This window comes from Chiloscyllium punctatum, chromosome 44 (genome assembly GCF_047496795.1).
Source record: "Chiloscyllium punctatum isolate Juve2018m chromosome 44, sChiPun1.3, whole genome shotgun sequence".
Taxonomy (NCBI): Eukaryota; Metazoa; Chordata; class Chondrichthyes; order Orectolobiformes; family Hemiscylliidae; genus Chiloscyllium; species Chiloscyllium punctatum.
The window spans coordinates 26,743,247-26,767,002 of record NC_092782.1 but is presented as its reverse complement, the minus strand read 5'-3'; the positions used below and the strand labels follow the sequence as shown (position 1 = coordinate 26,767,002).

The following is a 23,756-nucleotide window of genomic DNA, read 5'->3' as shown; positions in this document are numbered from 1 at the left end:
GACCAAACACATTGATTGGATGTTGATCTCACTTATTATATGTTGACAATTGACTGCGACGTTTGTTACAAAATACTAACTCAAGTTGATAAGTAAGTAATTGGCTGTGAAGTACGTTGCAACATACTGAGGAGACAGTAGGTGCTGTATAAATATAAAGTTTTTGCTTTTCAATGTTGAATTCAGCCAGTTATAATGGCACCTTGCCTACTGGGAATAATTCTACAGTTAAACAGTAATATTGCAAATTAGGAATAACTTTGTCCTCTTAATCTTTGTGGAAAAGTATTTTGGCTGACCTAAGATTTACTAGTGGTGCCAATTGATATGTAAGTTTGTTTCTTGTTATGAGGTTAGAATAAGAACTTGAACAGGTAAATGAAAATTATGACCTTTCATTCGATTCCTATAAAAGTTACTAAAATAATACTGCTGAATATCTACTGCTGACTGAAACTTGTATTTAAATCATTGACACTTCGAACTCTTATTGAGGTTGAATGTTTGCAGAAAGTGCAACATGAATGAGCTTTTTTCCTTCTCTGTGTGGCTTTTAAACTTAAAGTGCTACTTCTTCCCCTTGTTATTCAAAGACTGATGTGTTTTGGTGCTTTTTGTGTGCTGTTTTGGAGCTATAACTGTAACCATTGTGAATGTGACGTTGATATTACATGTAAATTTTGTAATGTTAAGGATCACATCTTGATCGCTGAGAATTTTGTGGCAATTTTGATTTTCTCAAAGTAATTGTATAAACCACAAATCAAGAGAACATGCCCTGAAATGCTCAGCAGATCTGGCAACATCTGTGGAAAGAGAAACAAAGTTGATATTTTAGGACTAAACAAAAAAGAATTGCAGATTTTTGAAATCAGATGCAAAAACAGAAATTGCTGGAAAAGCCCAGCAGGTCTGGTAGCATCTGTGGAGAGAAATCAGAGTTAACGTTTCAGATTGAGTGACACTTCCTCAGAGGATAACTCTGATTTCTCTCCATAGATGCTGCTAGACCTGCTGGGCTTTTCCAGCAATTTCTATTTTATTGTTGATGGTTTAGGTCTGTGACCAGGCATCAAAAGTAAAATGTAATCAGTTTTAAACAAGTGTGAAGTGAAAAGCAAAGGGGAAAGTCTGTGATAGGATGTAAAACAAGAGAAAGTAAATGATAAAAAGTTATTTTAGGTCAAGGTAGTTGGGGGTAGTGATGGGAACAGTAAAGAAACAAAACAATTGTCTATTGGCAAGAGAGCTCCCATCTGAATACAAAGTAAAGTGATTGAGAAAAGGAATAAGAGAAAATACGTAATCAGCAAATGAGCATGAATCCAATTGAGCAAAGCTTGCGATTTAAAATTATTGCATACACTGTTGAATTCAGAATGCTCAAAGTGTCCTGTCGAAAGATGAAAGCTCTTCCTTGAGCTGATGTTGGCCACCGTTGGAAGTTTTCAGCAGGTTAAGTATAGAAAGGTCTGAGTAAGGGCAAGATCAGAGAATGTAAATAACAGGTGACTGGGAACTTGCAAAATTCACGAACTGACAGGTATTCAGTAAGGTAATCACTGGGTTTGGTGTCCCCAGCATAAAGGAGACTGTGTTGTGAACAACAAATATAACATTTAAATTGAAACCAGAAAAGCAAATTGTTGCTTCACTTTGAATGAATATTTGGAGTTACGGACTGTGAAAATGGAGAGTGTAAAATTAATCTTCGTGTAGCTTATGGTGCCATAAGGAAGGGGATGTTGGAGGTATGTGAAGATTGTATCTTGTGGAGGACACTGTGGAGGTGGCAAAATTGATAGAGGGTTTTTCATTGCATGTGGAGACTGGTACAGGCCTTAATCAGGCATTATTTTTTAAGTTGCTTCTTTTTCAATTTTTATTCATTCTGCACTTACTTTGAACCATTATGCTTGCATTACTTTACATTACTTACAAATACACTTTTTGAGAAAGATTTCAAAACATTACACAATGAAAAAGTACAGACTAAGTGGTTTAATTAACAATGCTGTGAGGATAATTTGGGTAGAAAGGGATAATCTTTATATTAACTAAAAAATTGAATAAAACTAAACAGTGCTGTGATAGTCATATGACATAACATTTATTATAATATTTATAATAATCTGCAGCAGATAGTTTCTTGATTCTCACATTAATTTAATCCTTTGGCCAATTGTCTGCTCACATCAGTGGAAAATTATCTTTTGACTCATTTATGAATTTTACAAGAGCTGTTATTTATTTTCTTCCCAGTATCTGATGATGAGCCTTAGACCCATATTAATTGCTTCCAATCTCTGATGCTGAAATTTGTGTCCAAATATGATATTCCATTGAAAATTACCTTTTGTTTCTTTTGTGATCTGACCAGGAGCTGTGGATTATTGGATTGTTGCGGTTGCCATCAGCCTCAATAATTGAGACCACTTTTTTTTTCATTTTGGTTTTGAGGACCTTTTGGAATTTTTGCCTTGCGAAGGCATATAGTAGAGGATGGAATATAGTTGTTCCATAAGCCATGATTAGAAAGCACAGTCTTAATTTTACCATTACATCATCTAGACCTTTATATAATATGACAATATTAAAAATTGATATAGGCGTCCAGCAAATAAGAAAAGTTAAAATAATTAAGAGGGACATTCGGAAAACCCTTTTTTGTCGTTCTCGCCTTTCACGATGGCGCCTAACAGCTCTTCTCAGGGCAATTATTACCGAGACAGACGCTCTTACTCCCAGTATTGCGTTGTGTCCTCTGTTACTTTCTGGTTGGGCAGTAGTTTTATGGTGTATAGTCAGTGGCATGGTCTTTTTTCCTTTTGTTTTTTTCTGTCTAGTTGAAAATCGTGAGCCTATTCTGATGTTCAAGGCTTGAAGAATTTTGCTATATGTTATCAACATTACAACAGCAGTGAAAATAAAGATGGGAATCTGAATTAGAAGATGGTAATATATTCCCAGTTCATTGTGGTATACATTTACACCAATGCAAAAGTGTGTATTATTTTGCCAGGTGTTTTCATTGCTTTGTAGATTAACAAAACTGATTTCAATAAAAGGAATTGTAAAAGCACAAAAGGATACAATCCACACTAATGTTAGTAAAGTTATGGCTCTTCCCATGGTCAAAATCCGATTAGCTGGCTTTACTGAAATGTCATAACGATCCAGTGTGATTGCCAGAACATTTACTGCAGTTGCTACACTAGCAAAAGAAATACAGGCTTCGTGAAAATTGCAGATCAAAGCTGTTTTGCTTTCCAGTGAAACAAGAGTGACAATTATTGTAAGAGGAATGCATCCAATACATATAACAACATCCAGTATGTGCAAGTTCATAGTGATTATATTACTGACTGAATTAATCAAGTTTGACTTCATGCAGTAAAGTACCAATACTGTCAAGTTACTGCTGAGTCCTAATACAATTTCTAGTATGAATAATCCAGTAAGAGATGCCTGAAAACTTGCTGGGTAAGGAAGAGTCTGATATGCATTGCCGTTGATATTATGTATCTCATCTTGAACTGTCAAGTTGATTTCTGGCTGCATGGTGACTTGTATAATAAGATGAAAACACATTCTTTGTAGATAATGGATTTTGATCAATCCTGAAAATGTAAACAAGAGCATTTAAGCATTACTGTGTCATACTAAATTTTATGAAGGATCACTATACAAAAATCTTGCATCTATTTTCTTTTTGACCATATACGCCAGTTTTACATAACCTGACTGATTCAGAATCAAGTTTAATATTTTTCATGGTTTCGATTTTTGCTGGTTGACTGTTAAGTCCCTGTCTAAGTGACACGCTGTGCTGACTTGGGAGTATATCACCATTATTCTACTGTTGCTAGGTCAAAATTGCAGAATCCCAAACAGTCTTGTGAATGCTGTACCCCACAAACTGCAATGGTTCAAGCAGGGAGGTCACCACCAAATTTTTAAAGGCAGTCAGTGTTGAGCCAAAAATGCTGAACTAGCTAGCGAGTGACATATCTCATGAAAGAATAAGGTTTTCAAAACAAATCAAACAATTGTTTATTGTTCTTTTAAATTGGGAAGATCTGACCAATAATTAATATTTACTTTCTGATCATTTCAGAAAATTGATGTGTTTAAGAGGGCATATTAGAAATAAACATTTGCTTTAAATTTAATGAAATTGTGAAATAACTTGTAATATGTAAAAATTAAATATATATGTATGATGAATAACTAAAATCATTTTTAAGTCATATCTTTATTTTTAATGTAAGTTTTGTACCTGAAAGATGCCAATAGTATATTTATGCAGTAATTGTTATTTATATGTATATTTGTAGCCTTTAAAGATTTATATTCTAGGCCACATTATACACTGATAGTTATTCTTCTGCTTCAAAATTAAATATTGGGTAAAATACATTTTGTCAACAGTAGGTTGGCTTTTCTTTAATAAACCTCACCTTACTTATTGCCATTGTAATAAAAATGTAAGAGTTCTGAATTTTAAGGTAAAACATTTCATAGCTGGTTTACAGATGCATTAGCTACTAGGGTAAAAATTACAGTAATTACTATAATATCTGAACATCTCTCCAAGTAGAATGTACAATCTAAATAAAACATAGCCCAGCAGCAGACTCTCTGATATGTTATTTTCAAGGTGCCATATATAAATACAAGTTGTTGTATTCTGTCAAGTAGAATGCTCAACAGGAGTCACAGTAAGATACTATTTCAGCTATTCAGTCAGTTCCAGATATTTTAGTAAAAGGGGAAAGATTAAATGAATATTTTGGGGTTCACTTTTCTTGCAAATCTATTCTTTACATCAATGCACCAAGTTTGTACTTCCATGCAGATTACAGGTGCATACTTTGGCATTACTGAAATTTCCTAACTGAAAAACTGCAATTAGTTTCTTAAGTGAGAAAGATAGACCATCGTGTAGTCTACTATCAAGTGTGCACTATTGTCATTTTACAATTGTATTGAGTGATTTCTTATTTAATGTGAACACCTAATTTTACATGTTGCATTGTCTTTTTAAAATTTATGTATGGATAAATCTACAAGATGCAAGTTCTTAAAGTATTTTTCCAATACTTTAATAAAATATGGTTCTCTAGGCAACTTCTTCAGATGCGTAATTGGTCAAATGTACCAGATCAGATTTCTAGTACCATGCAAATCTGATGTCCTCTGAGTTAGCTAAGCTCAGCAGCAATGACCGCATATCACTGGGATAGGAAAGGAAATCATTGGTCAAGGGTCCTGCTCTATATCACTGTCTAGTTCCACCTAAAGGAACTAATTAGATAACTGTTAGAAAAGTAATATTTCAGAATGGATATTAATGTTTAAAAGTGTTGTGTTGCTGCCCTCTTCTGGCCATATTTAGATAGTAACAGGTGTATTGGAATTAATCACAAATATGATGTACTGCAATTATGGAGTGATTATGAAAATAAAATTAATATTATGATTTGCTATATCAGTTCTTTTTTGATTACACCAAAAATTGATGATAAAACTTAATATATGCTTGTGCCTGATTCAAATTGTTAATCAAAACACATAAGCAAAAATATGTTTTTTGGCTTTGTATGAAAAATAGTTACATACAGAAGCTCAACATTTCATGTGCTGCTATCTGGTTCATTTCTGCATGAATAATAAGTGTGGATCATCAACTACTTATTCTTGCTTTCTTAATTAAGTCTCTGAACTCTAACCCAGCCTTCTCATGTTCTTTTCATTGACCATGATATATGTATTCACAAGTTGATTATGGCATGAAGTGGGAGTACTTAGAATTTATGGCTTGGCAAAATGTATTTTCTCAGTGGCTTGGATTTGGCAATCAGCGAAGTGACAGCACATCCAACTGACTTTGAAAAATCATGTCCACAAATATTTTGCAATCTCCGTGTCACAGATTTCCATTTAACTGATATTAGTTTAATTTTGGCACCAACTGGAAGGTATCTCCAAATGTCCAGGCGAATTGATTTAATCAAGTAGACAGCCAATCACATTGAAAAATTCACATTGATGTCAAACCAGGAATTAAAGTTATAGGTTAACCATCATATTTTGCAAATTTGATAGTGTGAAACAAAGATTGGGGCATCCACATGACTTGGAGTTAACATGAACTTTTGTAGAATCTCAAATCTGTTTAGTAATATGCACCTTGAACCATAAACTTTGTAGGAATTAGTGATCCCATCATAAAAAGATTATTTTAAACCTTGGTACAACTTATATTTGCTGTGATAAAACTTGTAATAATATTGTATGAAAGTAATTTTCTTGTTGTAATATGCACTGTATAATATCTATCAGAATTTGATGGCAAGTTATTTTAGAATAGATGAGATTGAGTTCAGTAGACTAATGTACATTTCACGATTCTTCCTTTATAAGTGTTGTGTGTCTCAGGCACAGATATCTGGAGGATGGCAAATCTCAAAAAAGCTAAAATGTCATTGTACAGTTTATTCTGATTATCTTTCTTTAAATTTTCATAATTACTTGGGCACAGACCTAGTGAAAACAGCACAGAACTTAATGTAGAAACCCACTTCAAAATGAATGATTTTCACTGTTTATTTGTACGAGCGAATAGTTCATTTTCTTGCTTACCTTTTCTCTAGAAGTTTCTTTAGCTTCTAAAGTACCTGACATATTCAAGTTGATTTCAATGCCATGAATTTAAATTAGGATACTTCATTTGACATTGGAATAGACTCCAAAACTTAATTATTTGCATTTCCCTACATTTGAACCACTTGAGTTTGTGACTCTTATTTTATAATTTGAAAAATTGTTCTGATATTCTTTGCAGTTAATAGAATAAATGCCAAAATATTGGTGCTCCAGCCATCGAAGAAATATAAGCTGGGCTTTCACCATGGATATTGTACACGTATTCCATTTCTACCGGATTCCAGCACATTTATTTTCAGTTTCCTTTTAAATTTCATTCATGATGTGCATTACTGATAAGTCCCAAATTATGCTATTAGTCACTGTAAGCCATATATTTCCAGTAATAACAGGTGTTGCACTCCTTTGAGATTCTTTAATTGCTGAATATGATTTTTTTTTTCCTTTAATGAGATTTGAAAGTAGCTTGCATAATTAGGATGCAAAATTGATTTTCCATAGTATAAAGCCGAGAGTAGTTTACAGGAATTGAAATAAGCTGCTTGCATTGCTGGTTTGTAGATTCCATTATTACATTTTTTTTTTTGTTTACTTAATACCTCCTTAAGGAAGCAGTTTCCCATAGCGTAATAAAATGGCAATGAAGAACATAGAAGTATCTCATATTCTTAATGTCTTATCAAGGTCAAACTCGATAAACACATTCAAATTGTATTAGTTTGCTTCATGATGTCGGAATGTTCTATGTTATTTCAAATAACCTGGACCATTTATACGACCCTCTTTGGCTGTCATTCTATGAATTGAAATTCAGGTTGCACACTGCAGTAGTAACATGCATAACATTGGTGATGGGGTCTTTGAATTTCTGCTGCAGTCATTAGGGGTTTTCATTGGTATCATGTCCTTAATTTTTGCTTTTCCTACAAAAAGAGAAAGAACAAACTTGGTCAAATAGTGATCTGCATACTTTAAAGAGGTAACTTGTGAATTGTTAACAGATTATAACGATTGTATCATCTTTTGTATGGAAAGAAAGTGATTTCCATTCAGTATAATTGTATTGGGCCGTTAATAGAATTCTTGGAACCACAGAAAAATTGTGTGACAGCAATTCCTCTTACCATTCAGCCTATTGTGCGGACCAGAGATGTAAACCAATTTCTAGATTCTTTGAATTGCTGTAATTAGAGAATTTGAATCCCCGTCCTCAATTTTATGCTTAGCATAGTCCAAAAAAAAAAGACTTGATTAGTCTTGGTCAAATACCCTAGGAAAGGAAGAGGAACTAGCTGCAGAGGAAACCTTCTCATTACTCACTTGTGCCTACAAACATGTTTGAGGAGAGCTATGAATACTTTATAATATCTCAACAGTGCTAAATTGCTGGCTGCTGAGTGGAAGGTATAATCGAATAAATTAGGAGGGAGGAAATTTAAAAATAAAATGTGCCATCTTAAATAAAATGAGAATTTTAGCAGAAGAATAAATCTCAGTGAAACTGATCCAAAAAGGATAAAATAATAAATGAGTGCCAGCAAATTTGTGAATAGCAGTTATCATGTAAATGTGTATGATTTAATATTTTACTTCTATGCTATGTAAAACAAATTACAAAATGAGTTTAAGATAATTTGAACATTTTGTATAAATTAAATGTAATTCAGTAAATTAATATTACAAAATTGTGAAAAATTGACTTAAACTTGTAGTAATGTCCGATTATACATTTTAGCATTAACAGTTTGGACTAGCATTGCTCATTTCCTTTGTATAATGAACAAAGCCAATGTGGTGAATTTAGTGAGGTTACATTTGTATTTAATCCTCACTCTATACTTCATTTTGTTTAAAGATACAGCTAATATATCCAAATAAAATTGAAGTAGAGGAAATAGAATTTTTTTTCTCTGAAAATTATTCGTACGATACGTAAAACTGGTTTCAAAATGCAAGTGTTGCTTTAATGTCTGGCCAGTTAAAGGACAATGATATTGACAATAGTCAATCATAACTCCTTTAACTTATTTCCAGAGCTCATTGCAATTGCTTTGCAAGTGTAACACTCCATTATTGAAAAGCAACATTTGGCTGTACTTATATTTGAGGCTGTTCACTTCATTTATTTTATTCTTAATTTGATGCTTAGAACTTATTCGTGTATTCAAAATTAGAATTCAGAAGATTTAATCATTTTATCACTGAAATATTTGTGAGAAATATTAACATTTACTATAAGCCAGTTTGTCTATTAGCATTTAATAATGTGCATGCCGAGCTACTAAATACGATAGTAAATAAAGACATCTTACCTTAGCTGAAGACCAAAACCATTCTGTATGCAAGCCATTTATGAAAGATCCTCTTGGTAACAGAGTACAGTATGTAGAGTACTGTAAGAAGTGTTTCTGAAGCTGATCATTTAAACAAAACCTGCTTATGCTGAGATTGCCAGCATATAACATTGATGAGCTGATGAGCTTCTGAGCCTATGTCAATAGGTTGTTTCTTTTCTAAACTGAGAAATCAATAAGCTTCTGAAAATATCCAGTGAAAGTGGCATGCTGCAGCCTTATGTCTCTGGAGATCACATTCAGTTATAGCCCTTTTGGAGTGGTAAGGCAGTATGAAGTAATTGTGGGCGGCATTCATCGAATGACAGCTTGACTCATTGCTTCTCTTTACTGCAGAGAATTGCAGTGTGTGCATTTGTTTTGATTTGCTAACCATAATGGATTTGACCAATTCTTTGTGCAAAGGGGTGTGTTCTCTTTTTTTTTCCCCCTCTTCCCACACCCAAGTTCAATAAATACTTGTTTTGATACCTCAGAATATGTTTAAAAGACCTAAATAAATTTGGGGTCCAATTGACCCAATCTAAAGAGAACTGAGCATTGATAGCAAGTATTTCAAAAATAAATCTAAAGCTAAAATTTTATTGATTTTCTTCTAGAATTAAACACTTTTATACTGTTTAAATATTGTGACTAAGTGTGGCTCACGTTTTCCTTCAGTTGAATTTTTATAATGCAATTTTATATATAGAGTCTGGGAGATGGTAATTATTTTGCTGAAGATCATTTCATCAATAATTTAGTCTAGTTGCCTAGTTACACTGAGAATATTTTGCACATTTGTTACGTCTCATGATAGGAGGTCTGTGTACACTAGATTTGGAAACTGCTAATTATTTCATCTTGACCACTACCAAGTGAAATTATACGTTTTATCTGATTGTTACTAATCATGACCATCTTCATCTCAATCAAACGTTTTATAAGTAACCATTTGAATGACATTGATTGTAAATTTAACTATAATATGGAAAGTGTGATAATCCTAGAAAAAGCTTTACTTTTAATTTTAAAGGAGTTATGACATTTTAGATACATTAATTGTGTTTCCATAAATTAACCTTTCAATTTTAAGAAGGTTTTACAGATTTATATATGAGTGTTGATTTGTATTTGACCTGAATTGAAGTAGTAATGTCCCATCTTAGGTACTACATTGCAACAATTAGATAGTCATGCTGAATAGAATAGAGTACTGTGAAAAGGATGTGATGTAAGCCTCTAGAGATATTAACAGTTAATGGCTTATGGTCCACTTGGTGATTTGGACTGTTGCAGGAGAAATTAAAAGGCATTGCAAAACATTAGGTGCTGTCTTTCAATCGGTATTTGCAGCACAGAAAGAATTTCACCAGGTTCATGCTAGTGTTTATTCTCCATGAGACACATCTTACCTATTTTATCTAACTCCATCAATGTATATTTGTATTCGCTTCATTTTTATGTATCTCCAACCACCACTTAGTCACCTTGACTCAAGCTCTGGTCTCCCCTGCAAGTGGAAAGATCTTTTGTCTAGACTGTCAAACCCTTTCATATCTTTGAAGACCTCTAACAGCACAACTCTGTTCTCTTTCCTGGTGAAAAGAGCCTCAGCCTTTTCATATTTCTTGATGATGAGGCACATTGGCTTATGTTAAGTCCAGCCATCAAATAAAGCAATGATTTTTTTTTAGAAAATAATTAAATGGATGAATAAACATAGTGCATGTGAAATATAAACAGAAAAGTCTGGAAGTACTCAGCAGGGCGGAGAGTTTCTGCAAGATGAGATGTGACAATAATGTTTCAGGTTAATGACTTTTGCAGAACCTGAACATTTTTGAGAAGAACAGGCTTTAAGTAATTATTATGCAAAGGAAAAGGGAAAAGGAATGTGCAAAGGAGAATGATCCAAGATAGAGTAATGGCAGGAATGATTAAGTTGTAAAAACAGTGATCGTGTACAAAGCTGAAAGAAACATTGGCATCTCTTGTAGATGGAGAAAGTTGTCATGTCCAGGAATTTGAGGGAAAAAAAGGCAGGTAACAATGAGCGATGCACATCCTCCATGTCTAGTGTCTCTTGCCAACCTTACTCCATTTACCACCATGTGTTTAGTTTAGATTACTTACAGTGTGGAAACAGGCCCTTCGGCCCAACAAGTCCACACCAATCTTCCGAAGAGCAACCCACCCAGACCCATTCCCCTACAAGCAATTTAGCATGGCCAATTCACCTAACCTGCACATTTTGGACTGTGAGACACGCAGACGCGGGGAGAATGTGCAAACTCCACACAGAAATTGCCTGAGGCGGGAATTGAACCCGGGTCTCTGGCGCTGTGAGGCAGCAGTGCTAACCATTGTGCCACTGTGTCGCCCATCAGCCCGTGTTGTCCTGGAGAATGTGGTTATTAAGATGTAACATGATTAAACTCTATATACATATAAGTGATGTAAATTTGGATTCTGAGCTGAGAACTGTGTAGTGGAGACATTAGTAGACTGTTTGAAAGAAAGATAGAATTGATACATTTATATGCTTGGCCTGAAATGATTGATTATGTGAGTAAGTATTTCATAAATACTGAAAACTAAATTATTTAAAATTTAATCATGAGTGAAATGGTTCAAAACTCTTTGCTCCTGATATCACAATCTACAGACTACTCTTGAAATGGTAACTTTAATTTATGTCACTATGGAACTTTGCCTGCTTAGAGTGCAGTGAAAATAGTCCCAATTCAGTTTGGATCATTGTCATGCCTAGGGTATGAAGAGAGTTTTATTTCAACAAACAAAGCTGTACATTTGTTTGTGTTGTGTTGTACTGTACTGTATTTTTAACATAGACTCTTGCTAAATTAAAAACACTGCTATCAATCACAAAATGTTCAGTGACCACAAAATCACAGAAGACTTATGGTGTAGAAGGAGGCCATTAGGCCCATTACCCATTGTGCCAAATTGTTACCTTATGTGAATTTTCTGTCTGCTTCCCCCCCCCCCATACCTTACTCATTGATTTTATTCAGCTAATTGTCCAAATCCCCTCGAATGCCTCAGTTGAACCTGCACCCATCACATGTCCAGGCAGGGTATTCCATTACCCTAATTATTCACTGAGTTGAAAAGTTTTCTTTCTCCTACCTCGCTTGCTTATTTTGAAAATCCCTTTAAATATATACCCCTTCATTCTTGTTCCTTTTACAAGCAGGAATATTTATCCCTATCTACTCTATTCAGTCTGCTCATGATTTTAAAGACCTGTATCACTATTCCTCTTTGCTGCATTATCTCGAAGGAGAACAGTCCCAGCTTCTTCAATTTATCCTCATAAGTAAGTTTTTCACACATGGAACCATTGTTGAAAAACTCTGCTGCGTTCTCTCCAATGAGTTCACATCCTTCCTGTAATGTAGCATCCAGAACTGTACACTGGTCTAGAAATTACCAGAAACTTCTAATTGACAAACTTAACCTATAGCCTTTATAGAGTTTAACACCTAAAATTGCAGGTACACTAAGTATAATAAGTCTAAGAGGGCAGATACCTCCTGTCTACAAATCTGAACTAATAACAAAGTGAGAGTTATCAAATCTTGTTATGGCTCCACAGTTATTTGCTCCAATACACAGTAAAATTGTTTCATGCAGGAGCCCTGTCACATGACTTGAAACTTTACTGACCTGTTGATAACTTTAATAATATACTCCTGAACTCTTATCTCAGTCTGAACCATCAGAACACAGAACAACATGCAGTATACCAGGCTCAGCTAAACCTTCCCCTCCCCTCCTCTCAACTTTGCTCAAAAACTGATTTCTGGAAGAATCCAGTGCAGTATTTGCCTGAAAGTGAGCTAATTTGCATTTTACAAGAAACAGTTGTTATACTTTGAACTGCATCTGAGCTCCCATGAAAAGGGAATTCTGCCAAATCAGCCAACTGCAACAATTTTCACTGGACATTGATTTACTGATTCACATGAATTAATGCCCATTGTTTGGTGTTATTCCTCATTTTTTTCCTTATACGTATTTCAATTAAACTGCTTGGACATGTAATGATATAGCTTCAGAGCAGGTTGGGACTTGAACCCAGATATTCTGACCCAAGAGTAGTGACACTGCCACTGTGGCAGAAGGCAGTGAAGGACCATGATTGAGATATATAAAATTATGAGAGGCATGGATAGAATGGACAGGAAGAACATTTTACCCTTGATAAAGGGATCATTAGCTTAAGGTAGGGACAGAACGTTTAGAATAGAACCCCTACAGTGTGGAAGCAGGTCATTCAGCCCATCATGTCCACACTGAAAGATTGTATCAACTAGGCCTGTTATTGTGTTTCAGTGGTAATGTACCTACCTTTCAACAAGGAGGATTAGGTTCAAGTCCCACCTGCTACAAAAATGTGGCAGAATATGTTTGAACAGATTGATTTAAAAATATCTTGACTTGGCCTGTATTCACTTGAGTTTAGAAGAATGAGAAGGGATCTTATTGAAAAGGTAAACATTCTAAAAGGGCTGGACAGACGGGATGCAGGGATGATGTTCCCTCTCTAGGTGGTCCAGAACAAGGGATGACAGTCTCAGAATGTGCTGTGGACTATTTCAGACTGAAGAGGTGATCAGACTGGTGAGGCTGCAACTAGAGTATTGTGTGCAGTCCCAGTCACCACATTACAGAAAGGATGTAAGAAAAGGATGGAGAGAGTGCAGAGAAGGTTTGCTAGAATATTGCAAGGGCTGGAGAGGTGTTGCTACAAAGAGAGATGGAGAGGTTGGAGTTGTTTTCTTTGGAACAGAGAAGGCTGAGGGGTGAATGAGGTATGCAAAATTAAGAGCAGACAGGAGGAACTGGTTTTCCTTGGCAGAGAGTTCAACAACTAAGGGTCAAAGGTTCTAGCTAAGTGGCAGAAGGATTAGAGGGGACATAAGGAAAAACGTTTTTTGTGTCTGGAATTCACTGCAAGAGTTGGTGGTGGAGGCAGAAACTCTTAAACTCTTTTTAAAAAGTACCTGGATCTGCACCATAAGTGTTGTGAGCTGCAGGGCTATGGCCAATGTGCAAGAAGATGATACTAGAAATTGATAGTGTCTTTGGGTTGACATGGACAAGACAGGCTGAACGGCCCCCTTTGTGCACTGTATCATTGGTATCTATGGTTCGAGGAGAAGTCTCTTCACTTAGAGGGTGGTGAACCTTTAGGATTCACTGCTACAGAAGGCTGTGAAGGCAAAGTTACGGAATATATTTAAGGAATATAATTAATAGAAACTAAAGGTATCGGGGGACATGATGAAAGAGCAGAAGCATGGCATTTAGACACATGATCAGCCATGAAGATGCTAAATTGTAGAGTGACCATGATGGGCTGAATAGCCAATTTCTGTTAAAACTTTCTCTCTTTCAAAAACTGCCAGGCATTAAATATTAAACCAGACAGTTTGACATTGTTTGATCATGGCATTGCCCTGAGAAATGAACCAGTAAATGTCTATCACCTGTTTTTTTGAGTTGAAATATTGCAGCGCATGTAAATGCTGTAACTAAAAAGAACAGGAACAAGTTTATAAAATGTGTAGCTTCCATGGCACATAAGTGTGCTCCGCTGCGAGCATGACTAACCATCTAAATTGGTTGTCAGTGTAATATTTTGTACACTCCGATTTATCCAGCAAATTTTGTCAAATTATAGCATCACATCTAATGGACATTAAACTGCACATTTTGCAAGCGTGTCCCAGTTGGGTATGGTCAGTATATTGTTTGTGCAGCCAGCCAAAGGGATATGCTGTTTGATAGGATTCGTCAGTCTTGAAGTGTATAGCCTAGATACCTGGAATGAAACTAGCACTAAAACATGTGCAATTTGCAGGACATTGTTCGGTTTGACAGCAGTAATATGTTAGTGGTGAGCACCACTCATGTTGCTACTGCATTCATGCAGCATTGAACAGCTAGTTTCACCTGTTACTCAAACTTTGAGATATGTACCCATCCAAAGTAATCTGAGGTAGACTGGCCTCCATATATGCCTAAATAGATGGCGTTCTCATGGAATCCCAGTTGTCAAAACATTTTTCTTGGATAATATGAAAAATATTTATTGGACATAATAACATCTAACCTTGCATATTTTCCAATATATAGATGACAATTTTGCTACATTTGAATGCACAGCTAGATGTAAGACTTTCCTTGCATGTCTAATGGGTTCTATCCTGTGCTCAAATTTAAGTCTGAAACAGAATAGTCAACTAATTAGCCTATCAAAGTCAAATCTATCATCACTATTCATTATACACACTTCAATCCCAGATGCTTTAGGATTAAACTCTTTGACAAACTCATAATAGAGCCATGCCTTTGTTCACCATGCAGTAGCAACATTAGTGGTGTTTACCACCATCAGTTTGCTCCCTTCAAGCCAATAGGATATATTGCTGATGTTGGAAATTGTCATGTCGTATGATTGTCAGTATTTAGCAGACTTCAAAGAGCAGCCCACCCACACCCACTCCCATGTTTTATCCTTGTAACCCTGCATTTCCCATGGCTAATCCACCTAGCCTTCAAATCCTTGGACACTATGGGCAATTTAGTATGGCCAATCCACCTAACTTGCACATATTTGGATTCGGGAGGAAACTGGAGCACCGGGAGGAAGCCCACGCAGACATGGCGAATGTGCAAACTCTGTACAGACAGTCGGTTGGAATCAAATGTGGATCCCTGATGTTGTGAGGCAGCAATGGTAACTATTGAGGCACAATGATGTTTAGAGAAGATGTGAGGAAAACTTTTCCATTCAAAGGGTGGTGGGCATCTGAAATGTTTTACCTATAAGGACAGTAAAGATAGAAGCTGTTATAACATTTAAGAAGTATTTAGCCTTGCAGTTGTGATGCCAAGGCATACAAGGTTATGGGTTAACTACTGGAAAATGGAAATAGAATAATTTGGTGGTTGCTTTTGACAGGTACGGACACAATAGGCCAAAGAGCCATTTTTCGTGTTGTGGATTTCTATGATCCTATCACCTATCTATTGCCCAGGTTAGATAAAGATTATGGAATCTTTACATGCAGAATATTATTGTCAAAATTTATTTGAAGATTGAATGAGAGGAAGTTACTGTATCATTTATGCTCTATGTTGAACCAGCAATGCCAGTGTATTAAAATTGAGAAATGTTATTGTAAGACTAAGTAATGCAGGGAATGAAAATGTCAGAATCATGGTTCTTAAGGGATGAATTGAGTTATTCCATTGGCTGATCTATATTGTCAGGAGCAGCATCAGGCATACCTGGCAATGAGGTATCAGCCTGGTGAAACTATAGCACAGGACTACTTACATGTTGAAGAGTTGAGCAGCATGCAATAGATAGGGTGAAATAGTCCCATAACCAGCGGATCATATCTAAACTCTGCAGTCTTGTCAGATCCAGTCATGAATGGTGGTGAACAATTAACCAACTAACAGCAGGTGAAGGCTCACAAAATCCCCATCCTCAGTCCAGTATATCAGTGAAAAAGGTAAAGCTGAAGCACTTGCACCCATCTTCAGCCAGAAGTGTAAAGTGGGTGATCTATCACAGTCTCCCTGCTGAAGGCCAAATATCTCGGATGCCAGTCTTCAACTGATTCAGTTTACTCTACAAGCAATCAACGAATGGCTGAACACACTGGATACTCTGAAGGCTGTGGACACTGACAACATTCCAGCAATATTGCTGGCGACTTGGGTTCCAGAAGTAGTTGTGTAACTAGTCATGTTGTTCCAGGACAGTTGCAAAAATAATGTCTACCCAACAATTTGGAAAATTGCCCAAGTATGTCATAAAGTCAAAGAGATATACAGCACAGAAACAGACCAGTCAGTCCAACTCAATCATGCTGACCAGATATCCTAAATAAATCTAGCCTCGCTTGCTTGCATTTGGCCTATATCCCTCTAAACCATTCCGATTCATATACCCATACAGATGACTTTTAAATATTGTGATTGTGCCAGCATCCACCACTTCCTCTGACAGCTCATTCTATACATGCACCACTCTACGTGTGAAAAAGTTGCCACTCCAAGGTCCTTTTAAATCTTTTCCCTCTCATCCTAAACCTTTGCCTTCTAGTTTTAGACTCCCCTACCCCGGGGAAAAGTCCTTGTCTATTTAGCCGATCCATATCCTTTATGATTTTATAAACCTCTATAAAGTCACCCCTCAGCCTCTGACAATCTGGGGAAAATAGCCCCAGCCTATTCAGCCTCTTCCTATAGCTCAAACCCTCCAACCCTGGCAACGTCCTTCCTGTAGTGGGACACCAGAATTCCTTTGCATAAAAAAACACAGCAAATCTAATATGGCAGTTGCAACCCTCAGTCTACTCTAGGTCACCACCAAAATGATAAAAGCGATTGTTGCTGTTGCTTTCAAGCAGTAATCACAAAGAGTAACTTGCTCAATTATGCTCATTTTGGGTTCGACCAGGGCCACTTTGCTCCTGATCTCATTACAGTCTTGGACCAATCAAGGACAGAAGAGCTTAACTGCAGAGGTATTGTGACAGTGATTATCTGTAACATCAAATCAGCAATTGACTGAGTGTGGCTTTGAGAAGCCTGAGCAAAACTGGAGTCAATGGAATCAGGACTAAACTCTCGTAAAGAAAGACGATGTGGTTGGTGGGGTCAATAGTCTCTGTCAGTATATCATCGCATGAATTCCTCAGGATATAATCATTCCTCTGTATGCGCAAGGGTCCTGTTTCTGACAACTCCTTCGAATGGTAAATCCATGAGTGCAGAGCCTATTAAAAATACAAGTTTAAAAATAAGTTAGAAACTGCGCATGTGTGAGTCTCCCACGGAAGGTGAATTTTGTTGTTGTTTACTTTTTGGCACAGATAAGTCAATTTGCGAGTTGTGAACTTACAGATACAGAGGATTTACTGTATATATTTTTAAATCAACCTGTTCAGAGATATTATTACACACCTCTTGAGCAGGTGGGACTTAATCTCTGGTCTCCTGGCCCAGTGATAGACATGTTTCTCAGGATAATGGCCTTAGGCCACCCAACCATCTCTAGCTACTTCACCAATGAGTTTCCCGACATCATAGGTTCAGAACAGGGATGTTCACTAATGACTGCACAATGGTTAACATCACTCACAACTCCTTAATATTGAAACAGTCAGACAAGATCAGGACAAATTCCATGCTTGCTAATAATTAGATTAGATTAGATTAGATTACTTACAGTGTGGAAACAGGCCCTTCGGCCCAACAAGTCCACACCGCCCCGCCGAAGCGCAACCCACCCATACCCCTACATTTACCCCTTACCTAACACTACGGGCAATTTAGCATGGCCAATTCACCTGACCTGCACATCTTTGGGAGGAAACCGGAGCACCCGGAGGAAACCCACGCAGACACTGGGAGAACGTGCAAACTCCACACAGTTAGTCGCCTGAGGTGGGAATTGAACCCGGATCTCTGGCGCTGTGAGGCAGCAGTGCTAACCACTGTGCCACCGTGCCGTCCATAATAAGTACCAAGTAACAAATGTCCCACTCAAATACTAGGCAAAGACTATCTCCAAATAAACATCTACTAATCATGGTCCATTGATAGTCAATAGCATTACTTTTGCTGAATCCCCTACTATGAACATCCTGAGGGTTGCTGTTGACCAGAAACAGGATTGGACTGGCCATATTGTTGAGACCAGTACTCTTTTATTGTTTTCATTTGTGATTTGAAACTGGGATGAATTTGGGAATTGAATTTTGTATAACAGTTTGTTCTTAAATAAGAGAGAACAAAAGACCGATTTTTGTTGTTGCAAACTGTCATGGAAAGATATTGCAGGTTAATTACTACTCTAATGATACTGGAGATATTTCGGCACCAAGATGGTTCTATGCTTGGTAGATCAAGTGCCTAGCAGCTGCGTGGATGTTGAATTGGTAGATCAAGAGTGGATTTGTGCTGGCCAGCCAACCTCAAAGAATGTTGAATAGAAGAAAAAGAAAAATATCAGAGTGAACTAACTCAGCCACTGTTTTGGGCAGGGGGTAGTTTTGTATTCAAAACTGTCAGACTTTTAGGTTTTGCTGTCTCCACTTATTGACTTGTTGAAAGTTCTGTGAAAAGAATCCCAATCTTTAAGAAATAAGTAAAAGCCTCTAGAAGTCTGTGTAAGTTGTTTGCATTGTTTCAATGACTATGGAATTCAAGCAAAATATACAGTTCTACATGCCTGTAATACAGGGGAACCTCAATTATCTGAAAGAGATGGGTGGGCACTATTTCATTCGGAAAATTGATTATTCAGTTAATAAATTAAATGCCTTTCCTATGGGGCTCAGAGTTTTTAAAGTCTGCTCCCCATTCAGGAGACTAGCAGCAGCAGCAGCACAGCGCGCGAGCCCCCGTGTCCACACCGCCCCCTGCCCCACCCCCAACCCCGTCCAACACCACCCGCCTGTCCCCTGCTCCCATCCAACACTGCCCCCCACCCCTCACCCCCAACCCCATCCAACACCACCCCTCCCCCGTCCGCCCCACACCCCCAACCCCATCTAGCACTGCCCCCGCCTGCCCCTCCATCCCCATCCAACACTGCCTCTGACCCCCTCTCTGGAACAGCTGGACTGTACACCAACAACAAGACTGTTGCTGCTGCTGTCGCTTTTGTGGGGTAAGTCTCCAAATAGCGTGCACACACACATGCATACACACAACTCTTTTTTGACAGGTTCCCTGTACAGGACAATGTTGGAGAGATTATCTGGGGAAGGGGGGGGTGTGGTGGTTTAGGGTACACCACTCTGCAGAACTCCAGGGAAAGTGTGTGGTGAGAGAGAGAGGGCGGGAGGTCAGTCATTTGGAGACGGTGCCTGTTTAATCATTGTAAACAAAAGACGCGATCCCGGTTGGAAACAGGTCTTTGATCTAATGTTTCTATCGGGACCTCGAGATCTCCTTCGGATTATCCAATTTTCAGATAATTGGCATTTGGATAATCTAGGTTCCTCTGTTAAACCCATGATTCAAGAATTTCATGAATACCTGGTATTTATTCATTAATTTATCCCTTAAATCTATCATCTGTTAATGTGAGAATGTGAGTTTATGACCAAAGATATTAATGAGATGGTCTGCTAGTTTATCCGTGTTCTGCTAAAGCTGCACCCTTATTAATAAATTGTTAAATTTTATTTAAATTATAAAGTTGGTGTTCTACATCTGTTATTTGTAAAGTATGATTAGGAACAATTGAACAGTTTTGAGGGTGTTTGAATGTTTTAATGTCACTGTGTTGCAAGTTCTTCATTGTGCGGCTGATTTGGTTTAATATGTTATCCCTGTGTCGTAACAACATCAGTAATTTGGCCGCAAGAGCAGGTTAGAGGCTGGGAATTCTGCAGTGAGGAGCATCGTCCTTGTCTTCCCCTGTCTGTGCACCCACTACAAGCACAAGTCAGAGTTTGATGGAATACTCGCTGTTCTCCTGAATGTTTGACATTCAAGACGATTGGCAGCACCTAGGGGAATGCAGGTTATGTGATTGGCATTTTCATTGACCATTTTCAACATTCACTTCCTTAAATGCACTCAAACAGTGGCAGCACTGTGTACCATCTGCAAGATGTACTGCAGTAATTCACAAAGATTCCTTTGAAAGCACTTTCTAAGCCCACGACCTCAACCATGTGGATGGACAAGGTCAGCAGATGCAGTGGAATATCACCAGCTGAAAGTTCCCTTCAAGCTGCACACCATCCTGACTTGGAATTGTATTACTGTTCATTCAATGCTGCTGAATCTCATTCCTGAGCCTGGAGCTTGCTTCTGAACAGCACTGTAGGTGTCCCAAGGACTGTAGAAGTCCAAGGTTGCAGCTCGCTGCCAACTTCTCTAGAGGAACACCAACTAGCCACGAAACGGCATGACCAGCTCTCCTTAGTAGCCACAAACTCAGATGATAAGCAACATAGGTTCGACTGGGACAACACTACTATTATAGGACAAGCCAAACAGAGAACAGCCAGGGAATTCCTAGAGGCATGGCACTCATCCACAGATTCAATCAATAAGCACGTCGACCCAATATACCGACCACTGCAGCGGACAGCTGGAACTGACAACCGGAAGCGGCAGGTACAAATCACTATAAATGCCAGAGGAAACGTCACAGAAGTGCTTCACAGAAGGCTCCCAAGCACTGAGGTTGTCACCTAGAAAAATTCCCAGCTCAGCGAATAGAACCACAACAACAAGCACCCGAGCTACAAATCTTCTCCCAAACTTTGAATCTCTAGAGGAATTAATGATGGGTAGTAGCAATATCATATTCAATTTTTAAATGAAAACGAGTTGATTGCAGCAGTTTTTTTTTCACACTGGTCAAATAACTAGGCAACTTTGCACTATATTAATTTGTGATAGATGTTTACAGAGGCAAAGTATTGCTAGTTGCTTTATTGAAATGAGATTCACTGAAGCTTGTTGTTTTACAGATTATCTTTCACAAGGAGTTGACCTATCGGGGATTGAAGTTATCGAAAATGATCTTCTTTTTATTGCAAGAGCTCGACTTGAGGTAGAAAATCAGGCCAAAAGATTGCTTGAACAGGGAATGGAGACACAGGTAAATGCCAGTATCTTGAGTTGAATCATGATGGTTGCATAAGACCATAGGTTATAAGAGCAGAATTAGGCCAATTAGCCCATTGAGTCTGTTCCACCATTCGATCATCACGGATATATTTCTCAATTCCATTCTCCTGTCCATCTCATCATAACCCTTTGTCCCTTTACTATTCAAGAACCTATCTATCTCTGTCTTAAATACACTCGCTTTCTTGGTCTCTACAACTTTCTATGGCAATGAGTTCCACAGATTTACTGCCCTCTGGCTGAAGAAATTCCTTGGTCGAGAGTGTGGTGCTGGATAAGCACAGCAGGTAAGGCAGCATCCAAGGAATAGGACAGTCAATGTTTCGGCTGATGAAGGGCTTATGCCTGAAGCGTTGATTCTCCTACTCCTCGGATGCTGCCTGACCTGCTGTGCTTTTCCAGCACCACAGTCTCGACTCTGATCTCCAGCATCTACAGTAATCATTTTCCCCTCCAGAAGAAATTCCTCCTCATCTCAGTTTGAAATAATCGTCCCTTCACCCTGAGGCTGTTCCCTCCAGGTCCTAGCCTCTCCTACTAGTGGAAACATCTCCACATCCACTGTCCAGGCTTCTCATAAATTTGAAGTTTCAGTGGGCCCTCAAGCTTTTCAACTACAGACACACAAGTCTCAACAACTGCTCATATGATAAGCTATTCATCCACAGGATTATTCTTGTAAGTCTCCTCTGAAACCTCTCCAATGATAGAATATTCTTCTTTAGATACAGAACCAAAAGCTGCTCACAATATTCCAAACATTGTCTGACGTTTAGCAATGCCTCACAGCACCAGGGACCTGGGTTTGATTCTAGCCTTGGGTGATTGTTTCCGTTGAGTTTGCACATTTTCCGTGTCTGCCTGGGTTTTCTCCGGGTGCTCTGATTTTATCCCATAGTTCAAAGAGGTGCAGGTTGGGTAGATTGGCCAGGCTAAATTATCCTGTAGTGTCCAGTGGTATGCAGGTTTGATGGGTTAGCCATCGAAAAAGAAAAGCACTATTTTAGGGTTATAGAGATGAGGTGGGGGTGTATGTCTGAGTGGAATGTTCTTCAGAGGGTTGATGCAGATTTGATGGGCTGAATGGCTTCTTTCTGCACTTTAGGGATTCTGATTCAGTACATCCCTACTCTTGTATTCTAGCCCTCTTGAAATGAATGTTAACATTATGTTTGCCTTCCTAACCGCCAGTTGAACCTGCATTTAAACCTTAAGAGAATATTGTACCAGGACTCCCAAGTTCTTTGTGCTTCAGATTTCCGCAGCTCTTATCCTGGTGTCATCAGCAAATTAAGCAACAATGCCTTATCCAGATTGTTAATGTAAAACGTGAATAGTTGTGGTCCCAACACTGATCCAACACCTTGCGGACCTCCACTACTTGCTGGCTGACGTCCTGAAAAAGACCCCTTTATCCTTACTCTCAACCTTGTGCCCAGCAGGCAGTGCTCAATCCATGTCACTATCTTACCTCTAATGTGATTGGTTCTTGTCTTATTTAACAGCCTCTTGTGCTGCATCTTGTCAAAGGCATCTCAGTTATTGAAGTAAGACAATTTGAACAACACCAGTGTCCATTAAATAAAGCACAAAAGGATAGACAGCAAACCTTGTTTAACCATAACTCTCAATAAACCAGCTAACAGATACCTCAAATACCAAATCTCTGCGATGTCCAAGTAGTCAGTTGAGGGTGCGAGTGAGAAGACTCTCTGCCAGTAAGTTTTATTTAAGGCAAAGTTGCATTGTTATTTAATTGATTTATGCGGTATATAATGTATAATAGTGATGTGTATATGCCCTGCATTGTTTCTGTTACTTAATGTGTGTCTTTGCATTGACTATGTGGACTTCTTTGCCAACTGGAATATTTAGTCAGCTGGTACACTCCTGGTCCCATAGATACCAGTTAATAAAATGCTTGCTGTATATAACTTGTGTGTATTACACATTTAAACCTCTGTCATAATTTCCTTTTACTAATTTTAGTATTAGTTAATGCTTTTCTTGAATGGTCTTTGGCTTGTTAACTTGGGTTACTTTATT

At 37.8% G+C, this 23,756-nt stretch overlaps 2 protein-coding genes across 4 annotated transcripts in view; one reads left to right on the top strand and one right to left on the bottom strand.

Moving 5' to 3' along the window:
• Positions 1–23,756, top strand: part of cog5 (component of oligomeric golgi complex 5) — a 229,610-nt gene that overhangs the window by 133,687 nt on the left and 72,167 nt on the right. For all 3 annotated transcript variants that reach the window (XM_072562513.1, XM_072562514.1, XM_072562515.1), the window contains exon 7: positions 21,551–21,681. In XM_072562513.1, the coding sequence (XP_072418614.1) occupies positions 21,551–21,681 (131 nt within the window). The remainder of the gene's footprint in view (positions 1–21,550; positions 21,682–23,756) is intronic.
• On the bottom strand, positions 1,875–9,278 carry gpr22a (G protein-coupled receptor 22a). Its single transcript, XM_072562512.1, has 3 exons — positions 8,982–9,278; positions 6,646–7,592; positions 1,875–3,620 (listed from the first exon to the last, which is right to left on the bottom strand). The coding sequence occupies exon 3, from the start codon at positions 3,589–3,591 to the stop codon at positions 2,350–2,352; it is 1,242 nt and encodes a 413-aa protein (XP_072418613.1). The 5' UTR covers positions 3,592–3,620; positions 6,646–7,592; positions 8,982–9,278; the 3' UTR covers positions 1,875–2,349.